This window comes from Ranitomeya variabilis, chromosome 3, assembly GCF_051348905.1.
Source record: "Ranitomeya variabilis isolate aRanVar5 chromosome 3, aRanVar5.hap1, whole genome shotgun sequence".
NCBI classification, from domain to species: Eukaryota; Metazoa; Chordata; class Amphibia; order Anura; family Dendrobatidae; genus Ranitomeya; species Ranitomeya variabilis.
This window is the reverse complement of record NC_135234.1, coordinates 679550369-679562484: the sequence shown is the minus strand read 5'-3', so window position 1 is coordinate 679562484 and position 12116 is coordinate 679550369. Positions and strand designations below refer to the sequence as shown.

Here is a 12116-nt window from a genome sequence, read left to right as displayed (position 1 = left end):
CACTGTGTAATGGCTGTGTACTGACCGTACAGGAACATGGGCTGATCAGACCACAGCTCCTCCGCACTGGAACATTTTTTACACATCCATTTGTGGAAATTATTTTTACTCCAAGATCTAGTGATTAAAAGGTACTTTGTTCTGTATGTGTAGGGGATCCAGGTTACAAACTGTGGTTCCAGATCATGCATTGTATTTACTTGGTTGGCCCATGAAGAACATTATACGATAGATGATAAATGTATAATCACCATCTGTGATCGCTACTCCCACCAATCACAAAAAAAACAACCCAGGAGTCCCATGTAACCAAATGTATGGAGTGGTGGAAACACGTGTGCAATATTCCTGCATTTCTTGCCTACAGGACTGATGAATATACAGTACAGAGCTATGATATGTAAATCTGCAGAATATGTTGCCGCTATATAAATAGACATTATTATTAGCATTATTCCCTCTGTGAGTCCAATAGTTACAGTACATTTTATATAGGTGCCCCTGCATGATTACCCCTCCATTCAGATGGGGAATATGGAACCCGTTTGGGGGTTTTAACGTTGGGACCCAAAGTAATTATTTATTCTGCTTGACGATACAACTAGCCAAGTTTTATGTGCTTTGATAAAGATCTGGTCTCAGATCGAAACGCGTCGCTTTAACCCCTTAGAATCACATTGTACAGAGAGTTTTTTCATCGCTGCAAGGACTAATAAAGTTTAAATTTTTAAGGAGCTGGAACATCACCTTATTTAAGTTTTATGTAAAGACCACATAGGCCAAGATGGCAGCTTATGAATGTCAGTACCTGGTGAAAAAAAATGCTGTTTGTGGCATACACAAAATTAATAACATGATACGTTGACTTAGTGGAAACGTTTTGGCCACGGTCTTTATTTAAATTATTAACTTACAGATCTATATTAAACATTTAGCCAAACTCGTATAACAAATTTGTACACCAATAACCTCAGCTTAGCCAAAGCTCAAAATGTCAACCCAAAAGACATGCTGTCAATTCAGCTGCCTGAATGCCTAACCCCAAGGCCGTGACATAACCTAAATTCTATATATATATCCTGTATTCTCACAGAGCTGCCATGTTGTCCCCTTGCCAGCCAGTGACGAAGTTAGCCACGTGCATGGTTTTATATGTATGGTGTAAACCTAGACCTATATTTGGTAGAATTTCATGCTGACCTTCTGCATGACCCTGCTCCTAGCCTCCCAGATTAAAAATGCAGCTAAACCTCAGTTAATGAGCGGCACTGAGATTTGTAGGACTCCAAATTTAGGTCAGTCAGTTTCAATTGAGCCCTTTGTGAGCCAAAACCTTGGTGGTCAGTAACACGAGGAGGGAGTTCATGTTGCAGGGTACTGTCACAATGTCACATAGAACAGACGCTCATAGTTAAGTTGTTGACTTTTCCTGTAAACCGTATATGAGGAGTTTCCAATTTTCCCATTAAACCACATTTAGCTCTGACTCCCAGCTATGGGAAATTTTAATGTTCTGCTTTTAGTATGTGACACACGTAGAAATCAACCCTGACACTTTCTTTTAGCAACAGATCACGTGTCTCACACTGATGGAGCGGCGGTGTGGTCTATCAAAGTGACAGGTTCCTACATAGACCATTCTTTTATGTCAATGGGAGGTTGGTGGAGCTTCTTGAACATTACGGTGGGTTTCCCAGAGTTTCTTAATTTGTCACTATAGTGCTACTTCCATCAGAGTCTTGTGGTGGAAATACCATCACTCAGTATTTATCATGGCGTGGCATTGTTTTCCAACTAGTTTTGGCAAAGAAAGTAAATTTCCTTGGTGACAACTTCATGGGGGATCTCTTCAAAATCAGCAATGGTCGCCCCTACTGTGGGGATATGTAGTGGATACGCTGTCGATTTTTATCTAGATTTACAGATGGAAAATTGGAAAATTGACAGCTTGTTACAGTAGCATCAAAGTAGATGACATTTTACAAGTTCTCCGTTGGACGCTGCATAATAAATCTGGAACTGAAATAGAAATGTGGCACAGATTTTCAATCTACTGCCTGTTCATGTGTGCTGAGGATTTTTATGGCAAAATTCACCATTTCCAGTGCACGGGGTGAATTCTATGAAAAAAATTTCACCAATCTCAATGCCGAATCTGCATGCAACTATTGTGGATTCTGAAGTGCATTTTCTTGCTTATTTGTATCAGTTGTACAATAAAAGTAAAAAAAAGGGTTTAGTACTGTGTGAGGCCGGTTTCCCACATCCTGATTTTTCCAGTAGCAGAAAAACCAGTACCAGAGATATCAGTGTCTGTGTGTCCGTGTGTGTAATACTTGCAGCACACATGTGGCAACATGCTGCCCGTGTGTCGCATCAGTACCACACGTACCGGCACCTGAGAAGCAGCGGTGCAGTTAGCGCTGTTCCCCTGGGCCGGGTGCTGAAGACGGCTTGCATCATTCACCCCTGCTCTGCTGGCTATCAGTTCAAATAGGGGAGAATGTTGAGAGTTCTATTCAACTGATCACAATGACAGCCGGTGGCGGCTGATGGGACTATTACTCCTATCAGCCTATACCTGCTGCCACTAATAACAGTGAGATCAGGCAGTGTCTGATGGCAGAATTCATCACCCGCCACCTGCGCTATAAATAAATAAACTGGTGTGGGTTGCCCTGTATTTTATATAATTAGCCAGGCAAAACTGATAGCTGTGGTCTTCAGCTCTCAGCTGTCAGCGTTAGCAAGGCTGGTTATCAAGAAAAGAGGGATCCCCACGCTGTTATTATTTAAATACATAATTTATAAAAACCAGTGGGTTCCCCCCCATTTTTGACAACTAGCCTTCCTAAAGCAGAGAGCTGAGGGCTGGTATTCTCAGGCTAGTAAAGGACCATGGATATTGACCCCCACCTGCCTAAAAATAGCAGCCCACAGCTACCCAGAAAAGGCACATCTATCAGGGAGTAATAGCCCCATCAGTCGCCGCCTGCTCTCGCTGTTATCACTTGAATATAACTCTCATCATTCTCACCTGCTCATGCTGATCGCCGGTAGAGCAGGGGAGAAAGATGAGAGCTGTCTTCAGCACCCGGTGCTGGGGAACAGCGCTAACTGTACCACTGCTTCTCAGGTGCCGGTACCTGTGGTACTGATGACACACGGATGTCATCCATGTGTCATCATTGTGTGCGGGAAATTTTGCGGCCCGTGCTGCTGGTGTCATCGGGCATATCAGCGTATTTTGCCTGCCTATTGACACACGGTCCGTGGAAACACACTGACATGTGCACAGACCCATTCACTTGAATGGGTCTACGTCTGAAATGTGTCTCCAGTACGTATAACAAAGTTTTTGAATAAAGTTTTTGAATAAACACAAATATATGCACAAATTGAGCAGAGACATAACATAATAAATGGACATTAAAAAACCAAGAACAAAATGAGGTCAGAGAATGAATCCTTCAGTAGCTTAGATAGGTGGTGTGAAAGTTGTATTGTCCCAGACCTGATCCCTTCACTGTCTCTGAAATTCCTCAGATTTTGTAGTAAATCATAAATCCTTGTGTCAGATTAAGTCCTGTGTGGAGAGTATCAAAGACTGCTATAAATGTTTGCTCACAGACCCTGCGGTGTTTTTGTGATTTGAAGTTGCCTTTTAATATAACAACTTTCATATTGTTTATGTTTTGTCCTGGGCCACAGAAATGTTTAGCCAAAGATTGATGGTTTTTTTGTCTGAGTTTTTTTTTTGTCTCTGATTGTGTGGCGATGAGATTTCATCCTTGTGTAAGGGGGTGACAGGGACGTTCATACACCTCTTCCCCTGAAAACAATGTTTGCAAGAAATGTATTTAAGCATGTGATTTTATTGTTTTTTCGTAGCCCTGTAAAATATAGAAGTGCCTTAAGAACCTTATAAGCATTATTGTATGCGGTTCTTCTAATGTATGGCAATTAACATACAATGTTATTAATGTGGAGTGTATAGCGAAAGCAGAGAGATAGGTTTAGGGCATATGGTATAGTATAGGGCTTATAGTTTAGAGTAGGAACAGGTTGACATGAGAGGTGGTGAGTTCTCCTTTTCAGTTTTAGTGAATCCTGTATTGAGCAGGGGGGTGGACACGACGACCCTTGAGGTCCCTTCCAACTCTAACATTCTATGATTCTTAAGTTCTTGTTTAGACTCAGTCCAGCTTATTAATGTCATCGATGTAACGGAAATAGGCCAAGGGCTTGATGGAGCAGGATGATAAAACATCATCCTTCAGTTTAGCCATGAAATGGTTGGCCTTCTTGGGTGCCAATTTTCTGCCCATAGCAGTTTTGGTGTGTTGTAGGTATAGCTCCTCACCGAAGAAACAGAAAAAGTTATGCGCAAAGATAAATCTGGTGAGTTTTAATACAGAATCAGAAGGCATCCCATTAGCTTCCAGAAACATTAGATTAGAAATCTTTATGTGGGATGTTATAATATAGAGATTCCACATCAATGGTGGCTAAGAGGGCACCCTTGGAGAGGGGACCTACTGTAGGTAGCTTTTTCAAAAGGTCCGTGGTGTCCTGTACATAGCTGGGTGGTTTTCTTACCAGAGGTTTAAGATTATTCTATACCTACCCTGAGAATTTTTTCAGTGAGTGTTCCCACCTCAGAGATGATTGCCCTCCCTAGGTGGCATGGCTTATGAATTCTGAGAAGCAGATAGAAAATTCCCATCCTAGGATTCTCAGGTATAAAGTTTGTGGAAAGGTTTGTTGAATTTTTCCACTGACAACACTCAATCTTTCACAGTAAAATACACAGCACAAAATTTGTATGTAAGAACATACACGAATATGTCAGTTTTAGACCTGTTGAACTCATATAGACTTTTTGGACAATTCTCAAGCTCCAATCACGACCTTTGCTCCCCCTGTAGTCGTTCCCCTGCTTGGTGTTTATTATAGATGTAAGATATGGGGACATTGTCTTTAATTCTGTGAGAGGTGGCCAAGATGTTGAGGGACTTTCCATGGGTATAAGTTGGTGGCATTGTGGGGTTTCTTGGGAAGCCTCACTTGGTTTTTTTTTTTAGGTTTAGAGAGGTTTAGAAATCCAGGACCCAGGAAAAAATACATTATAGAAAAAAATAAATCAAGGAGCCAGGACAAAGTTTTTAGAATCAGTTTTTTCTTACAGATCTGTTTATTTAACGTCCTGCAGAAAAACGCAAGAGGGAGATTTAAAAACATGGGTATTTTTGGTCAAATATGTGATTGTAGATTAGATGCCATGAAATTCGTGGGGACATTGCCCATATGAAGATGGTTTTAATGTATGAGGCAGATACGGAAATTTCAAGACACACTGTACAATTTAACAGCAATTTCTCTGTACATTATTTACATATGGTCCCCTCTAATGCTCTGCTTTTCCCTACATGTTTTTCAGTCTGCAAGATTACGAGCCACAAGAAATGTGAAGGAAAGGTGAGGTTCTTTTCAGATCGTTTGCTTAAATTTTGTCCTGTGATTCCCATTTATGATGTAGCATTTGGAGCAAAAGAATGTTCAAAACTTGTGTAACGTGGCTGCTCTAATACCAGGTGGATGATCTTCTGTGCTATGCCAACTGTACATCACACAGGTTGTCGTACATCTGGTGTTTGAACAACTTTCAAAGCCAGGAAGACCATCAACTAAGGGCTGACACGAAGTTAAAATAAAAGCATCCAACAGAATGAGTTTTTCCTGTCTGATCTTTTTGTCTTCCTGGAGGTCACGTGAGATGCCCTCTAGCTACCTATCTCAGCCTGGTCCACATAAATAACATGCATATGCATAATATACAGCTCCGCCAAAAAGTGTTTTTTGAGGATTTTTTTTGGAGCAGGTGCTGAATAAATGACCTGAATAAATAATTCAAAACACGCTTGAAATACTCTTCCTATTAATGTCTAGGAACCACTTTAAAAAACTTTGCTGTTATTGCGTTCAGTCTCTTGAATATTTTATGCTCCTCAAGGTGTGATAATCACATGATAGTGAAATAAAATGGCATGTGACCTCTTTGAAGCAGATCCTGATGGAATCCGCTCCAAACTAGGCACAGTCTAAATCAAAAGGCAGCTAATGATGCTGGGGGGGGGGGGGGGGACTTCAAAAACTCCTCAAAACTGCTTCAGAAAACATTTCAGAAAATGATAAAGTACTCCAAATAAGGAAAATTTCCTCTTTGCTTTTTAGACCTTTTTTGTGGTGGCTTTGACGTCAGCATCTACAGTGCCTTGCGAAAGTATTCGGCTCACTTTTCAACCTTTTCCCACATATCATGCTTCAAACATAAAGATACCGCCCCACTTTTCAGTTTTTGAATTTCCACAAAAATGTAAAATAACCAATAAATTTCATTCAACTTCACAATTGTGTTCCACTTGTTGTTGATTCTTCACCAAAAATTTACATTTGGTATCTTTATGTTTGAAGCATGATATGTGGGAAAAGGTTGAAAAGTTCCAGGGAGGCACTGTATTTCTTTTAAAATTTTACATATAAAATAGTGGTGACCTCCAAGTGGAAGCCACTTGAAAAATGGTCACTTGACTTTTTTCAGCCGCTTCATGACTTTCAAAGTCTGAAGTGGTGAAAACAGACAGAACATATGAATGGCAAGTAATTTTTGACTTGTCAGGTCATGTAAGTTCTTTATGTTTTTTAGCACCTTTTCAGGTGGGTTGCAGTCATGATCTGTCTTAAAAAGACATCTTTTTTTGCTGCGTTTTTGGATTAAAAACTCTTTAAAAACCCTGAGTTTAGATTGGAGAGTTGGAGAGTTTTTAGCTCCTAAAACAAAGTAAAAAAACTCAATGTGTACACACTTTTTGGAAGTGGTCATATTGAGTCTTGAGTCTTTTTGCTGAGTTTTAGATTGGAAATGCTCCCAAATCCTACTGAAAAAAACTTAGCTTTTCTGGAGCAAATTTTCAGCAAAAAATCATTGTGAACACACCCTCTGAGTAAGTAATCAATTTATAGGGAAAGCGTCATCCCGTCCATGATTACCCCTCTTGCAGGGGGTACTTGTAAGATTTTGAAGAACAATTTTGGATAGCTGACACTTTTAATTATCAATTTAAATATTACTGTGCACATTTGATAGTAGGTTTTTTAGGCGTTTTTCATCTCTATGACTGTCACTCAGGAGAAGGTAGAGTTTCTGGACAATCTTTTTACAGAGAGTTGCTGTGAAAGGGTCTCCTGTCCGAACCATGGGTGGAGGGACCCTGTCTGCCCATAACCCTGCGCCCATGTGAATTATGAACTCACCTACTAGATAAAGAGCCTTTGTGGCATCTCTACAGGAGTCTTGTATGTTGGTTTTCCCAGGGCCGTCTATATATAAATTTGAGCCCTGTGAAGTTTCAGCTCACCTACTATTAAGCCAAAGTTTATATATGCTGCTGGATAAAGATCTTTTGTGGGATCTGTACACGAGACCCCTTGGTTTTCCCAGGGCTGTGACTCCGAATGTTTATTCTTCCACACATTGGCCTTGTTTTCACATGTATTTAGAGGATTAGTATCAGTGGGATCCTTAATCCAATAGCTTTTAGATATAAAAAAGATCAAAATACACCCAAAAGTGACACGAGGTTCATAGGGCACAGAATTTTAGCTTTTTAGATTTTAGCTGGTTTATTTGAAATACCGTATATTGCCTCGGTATAATTCTCTTTATTAGGGCTAGGCTTTATTAGGGAATATACAAAAGTAATAGTTAAAAGGTTATTCCCCAAATTTGTAAGTTGTATCCTATCTATAGAATTGTGGATAACTTGCTGATCATGGGTTGTCGAAGTGGTCTAAGGCTTCTTTCACACTAGCGTCGGCACGGGGCCGACGCGCGTTGTGAAAGTGATGCCCGACGTGGGGAGCGGAAGCAGTGTCACGACGCTTGCGCTGCCCCATTGTAAGGTCCGGGGAGGAGGGGGCGGAGTTTCGGCCGTGCATGCGCAGTCGAAAATGGCGGACACGACGCGCCAAAAAACGTTACATGTAACTTTTTTGGGGCCGACGGTCTGCCAAAACACGACGCAACCGTCGCACGACGGTTGCGACATGTTGCCATACGTCGCTAATGTAAATCTATGGGGAAAAAACGCATCCTGCGGACAACTTTGCAGGATGCGTTTTTTCTCCTAAACGACGCATTGCGACGTACAGCAAACCACGTTAGTGTGAAAGTAGCCTAACTCCCAGCATTCAGCACATTATCCACTGTCCAATGGAGATGGAATAGATTAATGTTTTAGGAATTGTTCATTTTCAAGAGCCAATGGTGTGTGGTGTATTGAATTTCACAATTTTAGGTACATTTTGGGAACTAATACAATTTCTATGTATAATATACCGTAGTCTAATTGTCGTCACGTTACATTTGAAGAAGCACCATCAGCCCTCCTGATTTAGCTGTATTCCTAATAAAATGACAATGTTAGGGTATTTTGTCTTAGTACTTTGCATTGTGTTGCCCATCTGTTTTTCTTTCTGCAAATGTATGGCTAAATAAAAACCTGTTTGAGAAGCATGGACCTAAACAGTGTGACTCTTGCAATGAGCGTTGACTGTGTGAGGATCTGTAGTGCACTGATAAGGGGCAGTACCCCAAAACACAGTGATTCACGTGACAAGGCTCGTCAGAGAGTCGATATTGGTTTTTAGGATTGCTACTTCCAATAGGTGGCACTTGACTTCTAGTCTTCTTACTCTCTGAAAAGACAATTTGCATATGTCCCATAGGAGCATAGCGGCTTAAAAGTCTCCTCACCTTGGCATGTCAGGCTTGACATGTCACTCTGCGCAAGGAGAAATGTTACTCCTTGGTTCCCTGTCAGAAGCCTCTCACCCAGCCAACCAGAACTCACACTTTTCAGTAACGAGGGGCAGTACCTCAAAACACAGTGTCTGCAAATTGAGATTTTGGTTTTGGCTTTTATCCTAAGTCATGTGACAACATTGACTTTTAGGATTGCTTCTTCCTATATGTGGCACTAGGGTTCTAGTTCTATTTCTCTCTGAAGAGACAATTTGCAGTGACACACACTAGTGTATGGGCAATAGTCAAGGCCAGTCTCATACTGGGGAAAAAATCCCCCATACACCTTAGATGACTGTCTGCCGAACGATGCTACGGCCGATTGTTTGGACAACAGCCTTGTCAGCCAACTTTCTCATACACAGGAGCGCTGGCTTTGCTGAGCTCTATTGTGTGCTCTTTGAGAAAGATGCTGCCTGACATGTCAGCCAGTGACTTATTTCCAGGAGAACAATAGGATCGTCAGCTTGAAATAGGACATGCCAGATCGATAGCTGAAAAGTCAGTCAGCCGGCACAAACAACCACATTAGATTGTCTGATGAACCTACTCGTATCAGCGAGTTCGGCCGACATTAATCTGTGTATGTGGGCCGACATTAGTCTGTGTATGTGGGCTTTCATTAGTCTGTGTATGTGGGCCGACAGTCCGTATATCTGGGCTGACATTAGTGTGTGTATGTGAGCCGACATTAATCTGTGTATGTGGGCCGACATTAGTCCGTGTATTGTGGCCGACATTAGTCTGTGTATGTGAGCCGACATTAGTCTGTGTATGTGGGCCGACATTAGTCTGTGTATGTGGGCTTTCATTAGTCTGTGTATGTGGGCCGACAGTCCGTATATCTGGGCTGACATTAGTCTGTGTATGTGAGCCGACATTAATCTGTGTATGTGGGCCGACATTAGTCCGTGTATTGTGGCCGACATTAGTCTGTGTATGTGAGCCGACATTAGTCTGTGTATGTGGGCCGACATTAGTCTGTATGTGGGCCGACATTAGTCTGTGTATGTGGGTGGACATTAGTCTGTGTATGTGGGCCGACATTAGTCTGTGTATGTGGGTTTACATTAGTCTGTGTATGTGGGCCGACATTAGTCTGTGTATGTGGGCCGACATTAGTCTGTGTATGTGGGCCGACATTAGTCTGTGTATGTGGGCCGACATTAGTCTGTGTATGTGGGCCGACATTAGTCTGTGTATGTGGGCCGACATTAGTCAGTGTATGTGGGCCGACATTAGTCTGTGTATGTGGACTGACATTAGTCTGTGTATGTGGGCCGACATTAGTCTGTGTATGTGGGCAGACATTAGTCTGTGTATGTGGGCCGACATTAGTCAGTGTATGTGGGCCGACATTAGTCAGTGTATGTGGACCGACATTAGTCTGTGTATGTGGGTTTACATTAGTCTGTGTATGTGGGCCTACATTAATCTGTGTATGTGGGCCAACATTAGTCTGTGTATGTGGGCCGACATTAGTCCGTGTATGCGGGCTGACATTAGTCTGTGTATGTGGGCCGACATTAATCTGTGTATGTGGGCCTACATTAATCTGTGTATGTGGGCCAACATTAGTCTGTGTACGTGGGCCGACATTAGTCTGTGTATGTGGGCCGACATTAGTCTGTGTATGTGGGCCGACATTAGTCTGTGTATGTGGGCCTTTATTCAGTGGCGATTGTCTCTTTGTCCATTAGTATTGTTGTCTTCTGTAGTAATTAGTGGTCACTTGGATTGTTTCCAGTTTTCTGATGTATGCTTTCTAGAACTGATCACAGATCTCCTGTTATGTCTTGTTGCAATAAAATGTTCATTATAAATACACCATATTGAAAAAAGAATTGGGAGACACGTCTTAATTAGTGATGAGCGAGTGCACTCGTTGCTCGGGTGGTCTTCGAATATTTGTTAGTGTTCGGAGATTTAGTTTTCATCGCGGCAGCTGAATGATTTATAGCTATTAGCGAGCTTGATTAGATGTGGGGATTCCCTAGAAACCAGGCAACCCCCACATGTACTCAGCTTGGCTAGTAGCTGTAAATTATTCAGCTGCCGTGATGAAAACTAAATCTCCGAGCACCAAAAAATACTCGGAGGTCACCCGAGCGTGCTCAGGAAAACCCGAGCAACAAGTACACTCGCTCATCACTAACTAGAACAGAATTTGTGAGCCTGGCTCTCTCGTTCAACATCAGTGTCTGACCTCACAAATGCTCTTCTGGCCAAATTGGCAAAAAAAAGTGCCACAGATACACTTCAAAGTCTTGTAGAAATCCTTTCCAGAAGAGTATATGTAGTCATAGATACAAAGGGACCAACTTCATATTAATACCTATGGATTTAAAATAGGATGTCATATAATTTCCTGTAGGTGTAATGTCAAGGTGTCCTAATAGGTGTGTTGCTTTATAGTGTACGCTTTATTCCACTTCTATTTTGCCTCGTTCCATGACCCATGCTCTTACTCCCATGTTGCAGGTACCCCCAGGTTGCTCTTCTCCCCCACCAGCTGACATGGTGAGTAGGTTGCCCATACATTTTTCTTGGATGTAATTTGTTTGGGTAGCAGAAACACGGTCTCATCTCATCTAAGGACCCGTTCACCAATAATATTCTAGAAGTGTTTTGGCTTCAGCAAATATTTTCTAATAAACTTTCTGTATCAGTGACTCTTGTTTTTTGTATAAGATCTCTGCTTTCTGTAGGAGCCTTCATTGTATAGTCACAGGGAAGATTTTATCTGAAAAACACAGTTAATCGGCCCTGTACCTGTCTGTCCATCACAAGACTAGGTCAGAGCTTAACGACCTGCTAACGATCGCCTATCAGTGGCCATTCAGAGGACTTTTGTTGAAGCACCTCCTTTTTATGGCATCATTCAGAAAAAAGATTGCTGCAATGTTCACTGTACAGACCCCGTGGACAGGCGGCTGCCGCGATGGCCTTGGGCAAAAGGCACTGACCTAGAGTTATACAAACAGAAAAGAAGAGGTGACCTTAGTTTATTTTTCCAAGCATTATTCACATTGACTATTATTCACATTACTGTGCACCACTTAGTAGAATTGTCCAAACGAAAAGAAAAAAGAAACGTGAATGAAAGTGTGACCTTTAGGCCATGTGCACACGTTCAGGATTTTTTGCGGGTTTTTTTTGCGTTTTTTCGCTATAAAAACGTGATAAAAATGCGAAAAAAACGCTTACATATGCCTCCTATTATTTAGAGGGTATTCCGCATTTTTTGTGCAAA

At 41.7% G+C, this 12116-nt stretch overlaps 1 protein-coding gene across 3 annotated transcripts in view; it reads left to right on the top strand.

Moving 5' to 3' along the window:
* TNS2 (tensin 2) overlaps positions 1 to 12116 on the top strand; it is a 191908-nt gene that overhangs the window by 86042 nt on the left and 93750 nt on the right. For all 3 annotated transcript variants that reach the window (XM_077298018.1, XM_077298020.1, XM_077298019.1), the window contains exons 3-4: positions 5441 to 5478; positions 11345 to 11383. In XM_077298018.1, the coding sequence (XP_077154133.1) occupies positions 5441 to 5478; positions 11345 to 11383 (77 nt within the window). The remainder of the gene's footprint in view (positions 1 to 5440; positions 5479 to 11344; positions 11384 to 12116) is intronic.